Below are 18458 nucleotides of genomic sequence, written 5' to 3'. Positions count from 1 at the left end.
CAGAGGCTTTGCAGAGACATCCTCAGCACCCAGGGCTGATGTGCTTGAACAACTGAGCCATTGCTGCAGGTAGGGAAGAGAGAGAGGAGGGGGAGGAAGGAGAAGCAGATGGTCGCTTCTCCTGTGTGCCCTGACCAGAAATCAAACCCGGGACCTCCACATGCTGGGCTGATGCTCTACCACTGAGCCAACTGGCCAGGGCCAATTTTTTTTATTGATTTTACAGAGAGAGAAGAGAGAGAGAAGGTGGGAGCAAGAAGTATCAATTCATAGTTGCTTCACTTTAGTTGTTCATTGGTTGCCTGTCATATTTGCCTTGACCAGGCAAACCCAGGGTTTTGAACTGGCTACTTCAGCATTCCACATTGATGCTTTAATCCACTGCACTACCACAGGCCAAACCATAGAACATTATTTTTTAAGAATTTATTTATAGGTATTTATTTTAGAGAGCGGAAAGAGAGAGAGAGAAAGGGAGAAGGAGTAGGGAGCATCAATTTGGTAGTAGTTTCTTCTTTTTTTATTTTATCTTATTTTATTTATTTTTTTACAGGGACAGAGAAAGTCAGATATAGGGATAGATAGGGACAGACAGACAGGAACGGAGAGAGATGAGAAGCATCAATCATTAGTTTTTCGTTGCAGCACCTTAGTTGTTCATTGATTACTTTCTCACATGTGCCTTGACTGCGGGCCTTCAGCAGACTGAGTAACCCCTTGCTTGAGCCAGCGACCTTGGGTCCAAGCTGGTGAGCTTTTTTGCTCAAGCCAGATGATTCTGCGCTCAAGCCGGCGACCTCGGGGTTTTGAACCTGGGTCCTTGGCATCCCAGTCTGACGCTCTATCCACTGCACCACTGCCTGGTCAGGCAGTAATTTCTTCTTGTATGTGCCTTGAGCAGACAAGCCTGGGGGTTCAAACCAGCAACCTCAGTGTTCCAAGTAGATGCTTTATCCACTGCGTTACCACTTTTTAATTTAAAAAAATTTTGCCTGACTAGGTGGTGGCACAGTGGATAGAGCGTCAGACTGGGATGCGGAAGACCAAGGTTTGAAACTCCGAGGTCACCTGCTTGAATGCAGGCTCATCTGGCTAGAGCGCGGGCTCACCAGCTTGAGTGCAGGGTCACTGGCTTGAGCATGGAATCATTGATATGACCACATGGTCGCTGGCTTGAGCCCAAAGGTTGTTGGCTTGAGCCCAAGGTCGCTGGCTTGAGCAAGGGGTCACTCACTCTGCTGGAGCCCTACAGTCAAAGCACATATGAGAAAGCAATCAATGAACAGCTAAGGCAGTGATTCTCAAACTTTTTGAAGTTGGGGCACATTTAAAATTCTACAAATAATTGTAGGAGCAGTATATACAAATTTCTGAGAAATATGCTATAATAATTAAGTCAAAAAGTCAAATATTAGAGAAAAAAAATCCAAACATGTGTTTATGGTAATTAAACAAAATAAATACAACAAAATTAGATTTATTCTGACATAAAAAAACATTTTTATGTTACATTTTTTGAGTTACGCTTTTTAGAATTCATAAAAAAGAGGAGCTAAAAAATAAAAAAACGACAGAAAATTATCTTTTTATATATATAGATACATTCTTAATAAGATTTAGTAAATTCGACAGCTCCTAGCACGAATGTGTTAAGTTTTTTCATTCTTGTGTTTATGAGAAACATAAGCCTGATGTGTCCTAGCGATTTCTTCCATGTGTGAGCATATATTTGAAAGACAAACTCTCATTTTCTCGTCAATTCATTGAAGAATTCCTCTCTTTTTACTCTTAATTGTATTGAATGCAGAAAACCCCCACCATACATATCATCTTAACTTTACACCAAACAAAGGATAGAAGAACCTTGCCTCCAGACTTTCCGGGGAACATGGGGGGGGGGTAGTGCAAATAATCCAGCACCACAGCGTAACAGCCTTTTGCAGCTTAATCAGTCAAGTGAGGTGGGGGGGTTGGGCATACTGTCAGCTTACAGCCAATTCCCTACACCTGTGTCCCCCAAAAATCTAAACTTCATAAACCCTGTTGATTTTTTGGTCCCCAACAGGCACATACTTCTCTGGAATACCATAAGGTGCACCTGGAAATCTTCTAGGGTGCACCAGTGTGCCCTGGTGCACACTTTGATAACCATTGGACTAAGGTGCTGCAACCAAGAATTGATGCTTCTCATCTCTCTCCCTTCCTGTCTGTTCCTCTCTCTGACTCTCTCTCTGTCTCTGTCAAAAAAAATTTTTCTCCCATTCAGGTTGCCTTTTAATTGATTTTTAAAAATTTATTGATTGAATTTAGGGAGAAGGAGAGAGGGATAAAGAGAGAAAATGAAACATCAATTTGTTCTTCCACTTATTTATGCATTCATTGGTTGCTGTTTGTATGTGCCCTCACCGGGTATCAAACCTGCAACCTTAGCATATCGGGGACAATGCTCTAACCAACTGAAATAACTGGCCAGGGCACAAAAGTTAGGCTTGTTTAGATTCCACACATACATGATATCATACAATTTTTGTCTTTGACTGACTCGTCTCATTGAACGTAATACCCTCAAGGTCCATCCATGTGGTACATGAAAGGATTTCCCTCTTTTTGTGGCTGAATAATATTCCATTGCATATATGTACCACATAATCTTTATCCATTCATCTGCTGACAAACACTTAGGTTGCTTCCATATTTTGGTTATTGTGAATAATACTGCAGTGAACATATGGGTTCAGATACCCCTTCGATATCCTGTTTTTATTTTTCTTTGGCTATATGCCCAGAAGTGGGATTACTAAATTATATGGTAGTTGTATCTTTAATTTTTTGAGGATGCTCTATACTGCTTTCCACAGTGGCTGTTTCAGTTTGTGTTCCCAACAACAATACACAAGGGTTCCCTTTTCTCCACATCCTCACTGGCATGTTATCTCTTATCTTTTTGCTTCATAGCTATTTTAACAGGTATGAGATGATATCTCACTGTTGGCCATCTGTATGTCTTCTGTAGAGAAATGTGTATGTAGTTCCTCTGACTAGTTCTTAATCAGATCTTTTTTTCCCCATTGAATTGTATGAGTTCTTCATATATTTTGGTATTAACTCCTTATCAAATATATGGTTTGCATATATTTTCTCTCATTCAGGTTGCCTTTATTTTATTTTATTATTCATTTTAGAAAGAGGGGGGAGAGAGAGAAAGGAGGGGGGAGGAGCAAGAAGCACCAACTCCCCTATGTGCCTTGACCAGGCAAGCCCTGGGTTTCGAACTGGCGACCTCAGTGTTCCATGTTGACCCTTTATCCACTGCACCACCACACATCAAGCTTCAGGTTGCCTTTTAATTTTGTTGATTGTTCTTTTGCTGTGAAAAAACAATTTAAGCATTTTATGAGTCTGGTAGAAAGTATTCCAGATAAGGTTTTTGGTGAACAACACCTTAAGCACTGTGCGAAAAAAAAAGAGGGTCCAGAGTGGTAGGGTAAGTTATGCTTGATGGTATTTCAGGGCTAATAAAGAAGATGTTGCCTGACCTGTGGTGGATGCTAAGGTCACCAGTTTGAAACTCTCGCATTGCCCAATCAAGGCACATGCTAGAAAAAACCACTACTGAGTTGATGCTCCCAGCTCCTCCTCGCCTCCATTTCTCTCTCTCTCAAATCAATAAATTTATTTTTTTTAATCTAAAAAATAGAGGTGTTGAATTGTATTTGAATGTTTGTGTTTCTTTAAATCTTGCTATAAATTGTATATTGTCTCTTTCTAAATAGAGATTAAACCAATATTAATAATATTGTTTGTTAAAAAGTTTTTTTAGAGAGAGATCAAAATTATGAGAGAAACCATTCATATTCTTTGACCCAGTTGTCTACATTTACATATAGGCAAGCTATTTGGACCTCAAAGAAATAACTCTATCATCATTTGAGTCACTTGAATGTCACCTATAGTTCTTAGGGGTAAAGATAGAGCTTTTAAATGTTTTACTTACAAATTTGAATGTATATAATGAGCAAGTAGAAGAGTCCAAATGACACTGCTGTCATTGTTGGTATGTGCTGGCTTAAAGTCACAGGAAGGAACTTAAAGGCTCAATGCTGTGAGGTAGAGAACTGAGAAGCTGACTACGCTAACAAGGGTTTTGAGAAAGAAACCCTTTGAATTATTGGACAAGTCCTACTCAGATAACTGAGTTAGAAGAATGTCTATTTATCATCACTGCACATTAAAGAGTAAAAACAGATCAAACCATAAAAAACTTGAAGAAATTTAAATGAATATTTATCCGGTCTCTAGATAGAGAAAATAGTTCAGTGGATGGGGGTGGGGGTCATGGAGCAAGAGACTTGCCGCATAAAAACTCTGTAAACAAAAGTATAATGAATTAAAAGATTGACAATAAACTAGGCACAAGGATAATATATTTATTGTATGAAGACCTGAATCCCTTTCTGAAAATGAACACAGAAAGACCCCAACAGATAAATGACCAGCACAAGATTGATCTGCGCACAAAGGGGGAGATCAAAATATGAAAGACTGAAAACTTGTTCAGTCTCACTAAAAATCAAAGAAAGGTAAATTAAAGCAATAATTAAATATCATTTCTTGCCTATCAAATTAGCAAACCTTTGTTTCTTTCAAGTGCGACTATTGGTGTATTAGAAATTCCTGTTTATTTTTGGTGTTTCTTTTCGCTAAAGTGATGTATGCTTAATTTTTTTGCTGATACCTGATCAGGCAGTGGCCCAGTGGATAGAATATGGATGTGGGACATTGAGGAACCAGATTTGAAACCCCAAGGTTACTGGCTTGAGTACGGGTTCATCTGGCTTGAGAACAGGCTCACCAGCTTGAGTGAGGAGTCGCCAGCTTTACCATGGCATCATAGACATGACCCCACGGTCACTGGCTTGAGCCCAAGGGTACTGGCTCGGCTGGAGCCTCCCAATAAAACATATGAGAAACAATCAAAGAACAGCTAAAGAGACGCAACTATGAGTTGATGCTTCTCATCTCTCTCTCTTCTTGTCTGTCTGTCTGTCCTCTCTTTTTTTCTCTCTCTCTAAGAAAAAACTTTCTCATGACTGCTTTTGATCAGCATTTTTATTAGGGTTGCCATATTTAACATATAAAATTACAGAATGCCTGGTTAACTTTTTTTTTTTTTTTTTTTTTACAGAGACAGAGTCAGAAAGAGGGACAGACGGACAGGAAGGGAGAGACATGAGAAGCATCAATTTTTTTAAAGATATTTATTTATTTATTTATTTATTTATTTATTTATTTACAGAGACAGAGAGAGAGTCAGAGAGAGGGATAGATAGGGACAGACAGGCAGGAACGGAGAGAGATGAGAAGCATCAATCATCAGTTTTTCATTGCGACACCTTAGTTTTTCATTGATTGCCTTCTCATACATGCCTTGACCACAGGCATTCAGCAGACCGAGTAACCTCTTTCTCGAGCCAGCGACCTTGGGCTCAAGCTGGTGAGCTTTTGCTCAAACCAGATGAGCCCTTGCTCAAGCTGGTGACCTCGGGGCCTCGAACCTGGGTTTTCTGCATCCCAGTCCGACACTCTATCCACTGCGCCACCACCCGGTCAGGCGAGACGCATCAATTCTTTATTGTGGCATCTTAGTTGTTCATTGATTGCTTTCTCATATGTGCTTTGTCCAGGGGGCAGCAGCAGAGCTAGTGACCACTTGCTCAAGCCAGGGACCTTGGGCTTCAAGCCAGTTATATTTGGGTCTATGATCCCATGCTCAAGCCAGTGACCCAGTACTCAAGCTAGTGAGCCTGCACTCAAGCCTGATGAGCTCGAGCTCAAGCCTGCGACCTCAGGGTTTCAAACCTGGGTCCTCTGCCATACCATGCTCTATCCACTGCACAACCACCGGGTCAAGCCAGATGCCTGGTTAACTTTAAATTTTAGATAAACATCAAGGAACTTTCAAGTATAAGTATGTCCCATAAATGTTTTGGTTATACTTTTAAATAAAATTATTTACTTTCTAAAATTCAAATTTAACCAAGCATCCTATATTTTATCTGGCAATATTGGTGGAAATCTAAGTCTATAAGTCCCATCTTGGATTAGCAGTGTCCCCTGTAGCTACCCTGCAAGCATGTGACCTCATCAGCTTTGCTTTCTGGAGACTCTGACTCGGCAGTGAGAATGATAACTAAAACAAGGCTCTGCATGGAGCATCCTTTTTTTATATATTGATGAAGAAAGAAGGGGGTCCTGCTTTTTTTGGTGCTGGTGACAATGCACCAAATGATGCATTGTTTCTTTGAATGATGTTCAAGGCCGCCATATATGTACAACTGTAGGACATGTTATTTATATAGACTACGATGTCCTGTTCTGTGACCTGGTTTGCAGCATAATTTCTGGAAGTTTAGCCTTGATTATTCAGGCCTCTCAATAATTCTGTGAAAGATTCAATATCCTTTAATAAACTCTTTTTCTTCTTAATTTTCCCGTCCGCTTCTGTTGCTTGCAACTAAGAACCCTGATTGATAGACAGTATGCATCACGACCCATAAAAATGTGCATGTACTTTTTTTTTTTTTTCCTGAAGCTGGAAACAGGGAGAGACAGTCAGACAGACTCCCGCATGCGCCCGACCGGGATCCACCCGGCACGCCCACCAGGGGCGACGCTCTGCCCCTCTGGGGCATTGCTCTGCCGCGACCAGAGCCACTCTAGCGCCTGGGGCAGAGGCCAAGGAGCCATCCCCAGCGCCCGGGCCATCTTTGCTCCAATGGAGCCTTGGCTGCGGGAGGGGAAGAGAGAGACAGAGAGGAAGGAGGGGGGGTGGAGAAGCAAATGGGCGCTTCTCCTATGTGCTCTGGCCGGGAATCGAACCCGGGTCCCCCGCACGCCAGGCCGACGCTCTACCACTGAGCCAACCGGCCAGGGCACATGTACTTTAAGTCCCTATCCTCAGACACTTCCCTAACAATGCAGATAAAACTTGGTGCACAAAGATATTCATCCAAATGTTATTTAGAGAACCGAAGAATTGGAAACAATCGAAAACTTTAACATTAAGAGAATGGTTGAGTAAATCATGACACATCTGGATACCAGGACAATGTATATAATTAAACAAAATTATTAGAGGAATACATAAGGACATAGGAATATTACATTAAAGTGATGAACTCAACCTGACCTGTGGTGGCGCAGTGGATAAAGCGTCGACCTGGAATGCTGAGGTCACCAATCCGAAAGCCTGGGCTTGCCTGGTCAAGACACATATGAGAGTTGATGCTTCCCCTGCTTCTCTCCCCTTCTCTTTCTCTCCCCTAAAATGAATAAATAAAACCTTTAAAAAATAAATAAAGTTGTGAACTAAAAATAAAAATGTATGTACATGATGTGATCACTATTATGTTTGTTTAAAAAGCAGAAAGAAAAGCTGAAAAGCAAATATGCCAAAATGGGATTGCTCTAGGTCAACAGATTATCTTGGTTTTTTTTTCTGGCATTTTGTACACTTTCCAATTTGTTGCACAATGAATATGAATTACTCTTGTAATCACGAACAGATACCTCTCTGTAACCTGGTCAGACCACCTACACCTCACCAGGCAGATGCATTCCCATTGCGCAAACAGACTGGGTGGTTTTTGTGGAGTCATGGATTCAAGGCATGGGATTTTAAAAGGCTAAAGGTGTATATGGCCTGACATGTGGTGGCACAGTGGATAGAGCGTCAGACTGGGATGCAGAGGATCCAGGTTCGAGACCCCGAGCTCACCAGCTTGAGCGCGGGCTCATCTGCTTTGAGCAAAAGCTCACCAGCTTAGACCCACGGTCGCTGGCTCCAGCAAGGGGTTACTCGGTCTGCTGAAGGCCCACGGTCAAGGCACATATGAGAAAGCAATCAATGAACAACTAAGGTGTTGCAACGCGCAATGAAAAACTAATGATTGATGCTTCTTGTCTCTCTCCATTCCTGTCTGTCTGTCCCTGCCTATCCCTCTCTCTGACTCACTCTCTGTCTCTGTAAAAAAAAAAAAAAAAAAAAGTGTCGGCCCTGGCCGGTTGGCTCAGCGGTAGAGCGTCGGCCTGGCGTGCGGGGGACCAGGGTTTGATTCCCGGCCAGGGCACACAGGAGAAGCGCCCATTTGCTTCTCCACCCTCCCCCTCCTTCCTCTCTGTCTCTCTCTTCCCCTCCCGCAGCCGGGGCTCCATTGGAGCAGAGATGGCCCGGGCGCTGGGGATGGCTCCTTGGCCTCTGCCCCAGGCGCTAGAGTGGCTCTGGTCGCGACAGAGCGACGCCCTGGAGGGGCAGAGCATCGCCCCCTGGTGGGCAGAGCGTTGCCCTGGTGGGCATGCCGGGTGGATCTCGGTCGGGCGCATGCGGGAGTCTGTCTGACTGTCTCTCCCCGTTTCCAGCTTCAGAAAAATACAAAAAAAAAAAAAAAAAAAAGTGTCAACCTGGAACACTGAGGTCTCCGGGTCAAAACCTGCTCTTGGTTCCTGGGATGATTAGAGGAGAGAGCAGAGCAGAGAGCAGAAGGAAGCCACGTGGAGGAGGCCAGGAGAAGCAGCCAAGATGGCGGAGTGCGGAGTGAGATGCCAGTTTGTGTAGAGTTTGTATCTGGGATAAGGAAGGAGATGGGGAACTGAGAAGAATAAGGCTGGTGAGCTAGAAACCTTTGATTCTAGGAAACTCGGATAAGTCAGTGGCTTTGTGAGCACTGAATGTGAGTGGGTTTTGGAGCCCAGTGTGTGTTTTTACTTGCCCTCTGGGTGCAAGCTAGAATTAAAGACTATGGCCCACCAAAAAAAACCAAAAAACAACAACAACAACAAAACAAACAAACAAACAAACAAAAAACCCTGGGCTTGCCTGGTTAAGGCACATATGAGAGTTGATGCTTCCTGCTCCTCCCCCCTTCTATCTCTCCTCTCTCTCTAAAAATGAATAAATAAAAAATAAAAAAAAATTTTTAAAGTGTATATGATCTGAAGAGAAGTGAGAGTAAGAGGCATGGGATTTTAGAGTGACATCCGAAATTAGGCCATGGGTGCAGAAGAGCCGGAAGATCCTTGCTTCTTTCTATACCATTCACAACAGAGCTCCCGGAGAAATTCCCTCAAGCCCCTTGAAGTAAGACTTCCTTTCGTTTCTGGTGATTTCAATTGTTTGGTTTTCACTTGTTTAGGAGACCCTCAGCTCCCTTCTGGCATCCCTTTTAAGAATTCCTTCCTGTATGAGGTGGCAAAGTCTAGCCAAGCAGATCTAAATATCATAATCTGGTTAACAGCTTCAGCACAAGATCAAACGGCCTGTTTCTCAAACAAAGATAAGTGAGTGTAGGGAAGAGTGGGGCCAGATGGATGAAGAAGGGGACATATGTAAAGTGACAAGGAACAACTTCCTGGCTTCATTTTACTAGATGCTGCGTCATTTTAAATGGCATTATTATTTTACAACCAATTTGGACATAGCATGAAATAAAAGCAAAATTTGAGTGGATTTGTCAATGAAATCTTATGTTCTAGCATTCATTCGCCTCTGCTTTGGGGTCTTCAGTGGGAAAACGTGCTGAGTATATTTATATAGAAGGGCATTACCTTTGTTTCTCTGTGAGGTAGGCATTTAATTTCTCCCTATATTGGGTTTCTTCACAGAATATCTGAATCTGACTGCACAGGGAGCCCTCAGGGGGTTAACTGAGAATATGGCCCATTTTATTTAACAGTTCAAGATTTATTGAACATGATGAAGTAAATGGATAGTAATGATTTCTTTTCCCCCCTCAAAGCTTGTGAGAGGAGTTTTTCTTGTTTGCCTACTGGTTTACGTCCTGGAGAGTTTGTGCAAGACTGGATAATGTGTTATCTCTATTCAGCTTTGCTGGAAAAATTCCAGAAATCAAGTGTCATCAGAGAAACCTTTCTTATCAAGTTTTTCCAGATGCATTCTGTGATTGCAGAGTCACACCAAAAATCCAGCTTGCAGATTCCTCTGCTCAAATCTCTTGGACAAACTTTGTTTTTTTGTATTACTTCTTTACAAATCCTAACACTGACCTCTGTTTTCTGAAGTGATTACAGGGCGGTCTCTGACTGAACTGTGAAACACTCAGAGATTCTGGAAAGAAAGGTGTGGAGTGTCACAACTCTAATGGAGCACACATTATTCAACCATTATTTCAATGATACTTGTTAAGCATCTACTACATACTGGGCACTGTTCTGCATGCTGGGGATTCAATGAGGAGCCTCACCTGACCCCATTCTGGCCCTCAAGGACTCTTACCCAGTATATAAGAGATAGGCTTTAATTAAGTAAGCCACAAATGCATGAATAATTATAATCAGAATAACATAAACAGGCCTTAACAGCCACTTCAATGCTGCTCTGGTGTATGGACAAGAGTGTCTGTGCTGTTGGATTATTAGTGTCATCTCTACCTTCTTCCTAGAAGAGGATTGTACATCTGCAGCCTTTGCTATGCAAATTTGCAGTTATCCCTGACCAGTTGAGTATGTGGAGTGTGTTTCTCCATTCTATCAACTTTGGGCTTCATCATGTGACCTGTTTTTTCTTTCTTTTTCTTAGAGGCAGGGAGGCAGAGAGCCAGACTCCTGCATGCACCCCAACCAGAATCCACCTGGCAAGCCCCCCCACAGGGCAATGCTCTGCCCATCTGGGGCCGCTGTTCCGTTGCTCAGCAACCAAGATATTTCAGCGCCTGAGGCCATGGAGCCATGCTCAGCACCCAGGGCCAACTTGCTCGAATCAAGCCAGGGCTGTGGGAGAAGGAGAGAGAGAGAGAGAGAGAGAGAAGAGGGAGGGATAGAGAAGCAGTTGGTCGCCTCTCCTGTGTGTCCTGACTGGGAATCCGCAACTTCCATATGCCGGGCTGATGCTCTACTACTGAGCCAACCGACCAGGGCTGTGACCTGCTTTGATCAATGATTCCATTTGGCTGATATTCATGAGCTCAAATGATAGTGTATCAATTCTGAACAGAGGCTTTAAGAGGTCACTTGCATTTTTCGCTTCCTTCTTGTATTCCTGTCATCCACTGAAAGATGAGTATACTATAGGTAGCTGCTTCTTTTTTGTGTGGGGCTTGGAGTGAGGAACAGACTTGACCCCAAGCCTGAGCAGCCAGGCTAGCTGAGCCTTGTAGACCTGCAGCCAGCCCACAGACCCACAGGCAAGAGAGAAAGGTTTGTTGTTGTAAGTATCTGAGATTTGGGGGTTGTTACTGTAACCAAAGCTGACAGTCCATCGGTTTATGAATATTTGCTGAGTACCTACTATGCGCCAGGCACTGGGCTAGAGGCTGGGATTAAGAGGTTAACAAAACTAGACACTGTTCTCATGAAAATCACATACTGCTTACTTCTGTTTGGCTGTCATACTATTTTTCTCATTCTTTTTTCTTTTTCTTTTTTTTTTTTTTGGTATTTTTCTGAAGTTGGAAACGGGGAGGCAGTCAGACAGACTCCCGCATGTGCCTGACGGGATCCACCCGGCACGCCCACCAGGAGGCAATGCTCTGCCCATCTGGGGCGTTGCTCTGTTGCAACCAGGGCCATTCTAGCGCCTGAGGCAGAGGCCACGGAGCCATCCTCAGCGCCCGGGCCATCTTTGCTCCAATGGAGCCTTGGCTGCAGGAGGGGAAGAGAGAGACCAAGAGGAAGGAGAGGGGGAGGGGTGGAGAAGCAAGTGGGCACTTCTCCTGTGTGCCCTGGCCGGGAATTGAACCCGGGACTCCTGCATGCCAGGCTGATGCTCTACCACTGAGCCAGCCGGCCAGGGCTGTTTTTCCTCTTTAAAATGGGGCCAGCATGATGTATTAAGAACATGCCTCACATCTCAATGTTGTTTGGTCTGGCCTTGAGTTTCCACCTCCTCCTGCCAACCCCTCAACGTTTTTTAGCCTATCTGAGGCTCCTAGAAAGGAGATATTACTATGACATTCTCATTTCCAATGGCATGGAAACTCTGTCTTCCTTGGGGAAAGAAGGCTTTCCTTGCCAGTGTCCAGGACTTAAAAAGATTGAAAGCTACCCATATTTTCAAATTGTGTTTGTTAAGAAAAAATTCCCAGCCTGACCTGTGGTGGCACAGTGGATAAAGCGTCGACCTGGAAATGCTGAGGTTGCCGGTTCGAAACCCTGGGCTTGCCTGGTCAAGGCACATATGGGAGTTGATGCTTCCAGCTCCTTCCCCCTTCTCTTTCTCTGTCTCTCCTCTCTCTCTGTCTCTCCCTCTCCTGTCTAAAATGAATAAATAAAAAATAAAAAAAATTAAAAAAAAATAAAAATAAAAAATTCCCAGCAATTTAGTACCTTTAAGGTGTTTCATAGATGCAAGCAGAGTATACCTTATGGCCTGGCTGATCACAGGCACACAAGGTAAAAGACTCTCCACCTTTGTTGTCTGAATAGCAGAGATTTGTCACTCTCAAACTTTGAGAGAACCAATAGGGACTCTGCTCAAAAGCTACAAACTTGCCTGACCGGTGTGGCACAGTGAATAGAGTGTCAACCTCTGAGGTTCAAAACCCTGAGGTCAACAGCTTGAACATAAGGTCGCTAGCTTGAGTGTGGGATCGTAAACATGACGCTATAATCACTGGCTTCAGACCAAGGTCGCTGGCTTGAGCAAGGGGTCACTGGCTCAGCTGGAGCTCCTTAGTTAAGGCATGTATGAGAAGCAATTAATGAACAACTAAAGAGATGCAACTACGAGTTGATGCTTCTCATCTCCCTTCCTGTCTGTCTGTCACACACACACACACACACACACACACACACACACAGTTTCACACTCATTCAAAAGTCACAGCCTGACCACGCGGTGGCGCAGTGGAAAGAGTGTCGGACTGGGATGCAGAGGACCCAGGTTCGAGACCCTGAGGTCACCAGCTTGAGCGTGGGCTCATCTGGTTTGAGCAAAAAGCTCATCAGCTTGGACCCACAGTCGCTGGCTCCAATGAGGGGCTATTCGGTCTACTGAAGGCCCGCGGTCAAGGCACATATGAGAAAGCAATCAATGAACAACTAAGGTGTTGCAACGCGCAATGAAAAACTAATGATTGATGCTTCTCATCTCTCTCCCCGTTCCTGTCTGTCCCTGTCTATCCCTCTCTCTGACTCACTCTCTGTCTCTGTAAAAAATAAATAAATTAAAAAAAAATTGTTTAAAAAAAAAAAGTCACAGCAAAGGATACCAAAGTGTTATCTATCTATACATCATCTATTTAGTCCTCCTAACACTCCTAAGGTGTTAGTCTTCATTACAAACGTTACTAAGCACCTACTAAGTGTCAGACATTATTCCAGATGCCTGGAAATTGATCATCAAACATACGAGACAAAGATCTCTGTCCTTGTGAGCAGTGGGGGAAAACAGAAAAGAAATTATTACAGCCTGGCCCGTGGTGGCGCAGTGGATGGAGTGTTGACCTGGAATGCTGAGGTCGCCGGTTTGAAACCCAGGACTTGCCCAGTCAAGGCACATACAACAAGCAATCAATCAATGAACAACTAAAGTGAAGCAGCTATGAGTTGATACTTCTCATTCCCCATCCTTCTGTCTCTTCTCTCTGTAAATCAATAAATAAAATCTTTTTTAAAAAGAAATTATTACAATGTAAAATAAATTAGCTAAATAATATTTTAGAATAATATGATTGCTTTGGAAAAAGAAAAAAAAAGTATGACTAAGAACTATTCTCTTCTTTGGAAATAGGGTATTAGTATCAGGCCTGGGTTCAAATTTCAGCACAGCCACATAATAACTAGATGAGCTTGGGCAAGTTACTGAACTTCTCTGATGATCAGTTTCCTCATCTATACAACCAGGATAAAGCAGTTCTATTATTCTGAGGACTGTGAAAATGCTCGTAGAATGCTTACCACAGCGCCTGGCCCATAAGTGCTCAATGATGGGAAACTGCCTCTGCTGTGAAGTCATATATGGTGCCTGTGGTCACAGAGATCTTAGGGGCCTGGGCAGGCTTTGCAACCACTTATATTTTTTACACTTTTACATTTAGAGATAATTTCAAAATTTAAAAAATGTTGGAAGAATTAGAATGGTACAGAGACTACTTATTATTACCCTTATAACTCATTTGCACATGCTTTCTCTCTCAGTATATGCGTATTTATATTTTTTCTGAACCACTTGAGAATAAATTACATAATTTGTGAGCCAATATTTCCATGTGTATTTCATAGGAACAAGGGTATTCCTTTACATCAACTCAGCACTGTTATCACCTTCAGTAAATTTAATATTTATCTACCATTATTTTCTTTTTTATTTTTAGATTTTATTTATTCATTTTTAGAGAGAGAGAGAGAGAGAGAGAGAGGAGAGAAAGAGAGAAGGAGGGGGAAGAGCAGGAAGCATCAACTCCCATATGTGCCCTGACCAGGCAAGCCCAGGTCTTGTGCCAGCGACCTCAGTATTCCAGGTCAATGCTCTATCCACTGCGCCACCACAGGTCAGGCCTACCATTGTTTTCTAATTTTGTCAAATGACCCAATGATATCCTTTATATCATTATTCCCACTCCTATACAGGACCCAGTCTAGGATCAGGTATGTATTTAATTGTCATGTCTCTTTCATTTCCTTTAATCTGTGAACATTTCCATAAACTTTCTTTGTGTTTTATGATATTGGTATTTTTGAAGAATACATTTATCATCCCCCTCCTTTTTTTTCTTCTTTCCAAGTGATGGGAGGGGAGATAGAGAGACAGACTCCTGCATGTGCTCTGACCAGGATCCACCCGGCAACACCCATCTGGGGATGATGCTCGAATCAGCTGAGCTATCCACAGTGCCCAAAGCCTATGTGCTTGAACCAATCGAGCCACTGGCTGTAGGAAAGAGAGAGAGGAAGAGGGAGAGGGACAGGGAGAGGGACAGGGAGAGGTGGAAAAGCAGACGGTTGCCTCTCCTGTGTGCCCTAACCCAGAATCAAACCTGGGGCTTCCACATGCCAGGCCGACGCTTTACCACTGAGCCAACCAGCCAGGGCTAGCCACTCTCTTCTTATTTTCTTCAACAAAATGTTTCTTACTTGGACTTTGTTTTTTAATGTTTCCTCATGATTAGATCCAGGTGACGCATTCTCAGCTGAAATATTATCTAAGTGGTACAAGGTTCTTCTCAGGGTCTCACATCTGGAGGCTCACATTGTCTATCCACACCCACGGGTTATGTTAATTTGATCACTTGGTCAAGGTGTCCTTGTACAATTTCTTCACTGTACAGCTTTTATTAAACCATGCAATTAATAAGCGATACTATAAGACCATGCGAATATCTTACTTTTAATCACAAGTCAATGCTGATTCGTATCTGACCAATATTTAACATGTTTGCGAAATGCTGATTTTCCAACTCAGGTACCTCCTTCACCTTCACCAGTTGCACTCCACTGTAAACAAAAACCCTTCTCCTCTATTTCATTTATTTATTTATTTATTTCCCTATTTATTAGTGGTCTGGACTCATGATTCTCTAGTTTTTCAATGTTTCATAATTCATTGCTCTACTTTGGTTCTCAATTTGTCATAGATTTGGCCTATTGCCCTTTCAAACTGGTTCCTGTCTTTGTGACATTCACCTGTCATTTATTTTGAGTACTTCCCTAATTTCTGGCATAATGTGTTCCAGGCTCATCTGTACCTACCTCGACTAGCCGTGAAATCAGCCATTTCTCCATGGAGCTCTGTGAAATAAGACTTTTTTTGTATTTTTCTGAAGTGAGAAGGGGGGTGGGGTGGGAGGCAGACAGACTCCCACATTTGCCTGACTGGGGTCCACCCGGCATGCCCACCAGGGGGCGATGCTCCATTGCAACTGGGACCATTCTAGTGCCTGAGGCAGAGGCCATGGAGCCATCCTCAGTGCCCGGGACAGTTCTGCTCCAATGGAGCCTTGGCTGCAGGAGGGGAAGAGAGAGAGAGAGGAAGGAGAGGGGGAAGGGTGGAGAAGCAGGTGGGTGCTTCTCCTGTTTGCCCTGGCTGGGAATCAAACCCGGGATTTCCATATGCCAGGCTGATGCTCTGCCGCTGAGCCAAACAGCCAGGGCCAAAATAAAATATTTTGATTCCATCTTGTGGCTCTATCACCCCACAGCTAGGTCAGCCCCACAAACACCCAGGCTACGTTTGTGGGACTTTTATGGAAGGCTGTATTGTCTAGGGTACAGGATAATTTCTGGGGAGCAATGGGAAACAAAGTTGATTAGGAAGTTATCCAGCCTTGGCCAGATAGTTTGGTTTGTTAAAACATCATCCACGCAAAGGTTGTGAGTTCTCTCCACGGCCGGGGCACATACAGGAACAGATTGATGTTTCTGTCTGTCTCTCCTGCTCCTAAGAAACATGGAAGGAAGGAATGAAGGAAGGAAGGAGGGAGGGAGGGGAGGGAGGGAGGAAGGGAGGAAGGGAGGAAGGGAGGAAGGAAGGAAGGAAGGAAGGAAGGAAGGAAGGAAGGAAGGAAGGAAGGAAGGAAGGAAGCCCAGAGAGCAGGAATTGTTTGTGGTAAATAAATGGAAATCAATGAAATTTCCTGATCAAAATTCTTGATTAGAAATGTCAGTAAAAAATGGGAAAGGCCCTGGCCGGTTGGCTCAGCGGTAGAGCGTCGGCCTAGCGTGCGGAGGACCAGGGTTCGATTCCCGGCCAGGGCACACAGGAGAAGCGCCCATTTGCTTCTCCACCCCCTCCGCCGCGCTTTCCTCTCTGTCTCTCTCTTCCCCTCCCGCAGCCAAGGCTCCATTGGAGCAAAGACGGCCCGGGCGCTGGGGATGGCTCTGTGGCCTCTGCCTCAGGCGCTAGAGTGGCTCTGGTCGCAACATGGCGATGCCCAGGATGGGCAGAGCATCGCCCCCTGGTGGGCAGAGCGTCGCCCCTGGTGGGCGTGCCGGGTGGATCCCGGTCGGGCGCATGCGGGAGTCTGTCTGACTGTCTCTCCCTGTTTCCAGCTTAAAAAAAAAAAAAAAAAAATGGGAAAGCTCTCTGTGCTCCTCTGACCTCTCTCTAAGCCCCGCCTCTCTGACTGTGCTATTCTGACCTCTCTCTAAGCCCCGCCTCTCTGACTGTGCTCCTCTGACCTCTCTCTAAGCCCCGCCTCTCTGACCGTGCTCCTCTGACCTCTCTCTAAGCCCCGCCTTTCTGACCGTGCTCCTCTGACCTCTCTCTAAGCCTCGCCTTTCTGACTGTGCTCCTCTGACCTCTCTAAGCCCCGCCTCTCTGACTGTGCTCCTCTGACCTCTCTCTAAGTCCCACCTTTCTGACTGTGCTCCTCTGACCTCTCTCTAAGTCCCACCTTTCTGACTGTGCTCCTCTGACCTCTCTAAGCCCCGCCTCTCTGACTGTGCTTCTCTGACCTCTCTCTAAGCCCCGCCTCTCTGACTGTAGACCTAGATTATCTTCCTCTTCCTGCTGTTTTGCAATTGTCTGCTTTCTGCTTCTTTTTCTCCTTGTTCAGGTCGACGATATCTTCTTAGATCCTTTCCAGTTCTAAGACTACAGTTTTCTGGGAGAAATTTTTATCGATCCATGGGACTTTGCAGCTAGTGAGATTGACCTGCCCTGTATCTTCACAGTTTTGACTTATAATTTCTTTTTGCCCTGCCTTACTCATCAAAAGCTGTGCTGTTCTGGCTGAACTACAAGGCTGCCTATGACAACTGGAATGAGCAGCGGATGGCTTTGCACAAGGACATCCACACGGCCACCAAGGAGGTGGTGGACATGCTGCCTGGCATCCAGCAGACCTCCGCCCAGGCCTTCGGAACACTCTTCCTGCAGCTCACTGTGAATGACCTTGGAATTTGCCTGCCTATCACAAATGCTGCCCAGGTGTGAAGCTCAGATCACCGTTGGCCACTCAGAGCCAGGCTTTTCTGCTTCAAGTCCTAGGGAGATAGAGTATCTCAATAAATTTTCCATGACAACAGCTTATAACTTGACTTTGGTAGATAGCAAGTAAGATTGAACCCCTTCATTTGCCTACAATGTATTCAATGCGAATCGCATAAGACTGAGGCACTCATGTGCCTCAGAATAGTGGGGAGACTGACACTCCTCTGATAACTCTGAATTTTGATCTTGGCCAATAAGCAGCTCAGTTTTCAGAGTCTTCTTACTGTTCATGTTGTTTTAGCAAACAGGCCTTTGGCATATACTTGTTAAAAAACAGAAACAGAACATTTAAGACTACTATTCAATAATGTTTAATAACCTCATCTAACATAGGGTAGGGAAGTGCAGAGTGCCTTTAAGCTGATGTTTAATGATAATGAAACTTCCATGGCATGTGTTCACCTGGATAAAACAAGAATTTTCTCTTCATAATTTGGCACCAATTCTCAGAATCACATGTTTGCATGCACATGTGTGTGAGAGAGAAAAGACAAGAAACCATGTCAGACCAAGA

General features: G+C 44.0%; 1 protein-coding gene across 1 annotated transcript in view; it reads left to right on the top strand.

Annotated features, from left to right (window-relative positions):
* The window catches only part of LOC136386452 (bridge-like lipid transfer protein family member 1), a 59751-nt gene that overhangs the window by 36317 nt on the left and 4976 nt on the right, over window positions 1-18458 (top strand). The window contains exon 2 of the mRNA XM_066357864.1: window positions 17670-17881. Within this exon, the coding sequence (XP_066213961.1) occupies window positions 17726-17881 (156 nt within the window). The 5' untranslated portion in view covers window positions 17670-17725. The remainder of the gene's footprint in view (window positions 1-17669; window positions 17882-18458) is intronic.

Source organism: Saccopteryx leptura, chromosome X, assembly GCF_036850995.1.
Source record: "Saccopteryx leptura isolate mSacLep1 chromosome X, mSacLep1_pri_phased_curated, whole genome shotgun sequence".
Taxonomy (NCBI): Eukaryota; Metazoa; Chordata; class Mammalia; order Chiroptera; family Emballonuridae; genus Saccopteryx; species Saccopteryx leptura.
The sequence above is the reverse complement of the archived record's forward strand: the minus strand, read 5'-3'. Positions and strand labels throughout refer to the sequence as shown.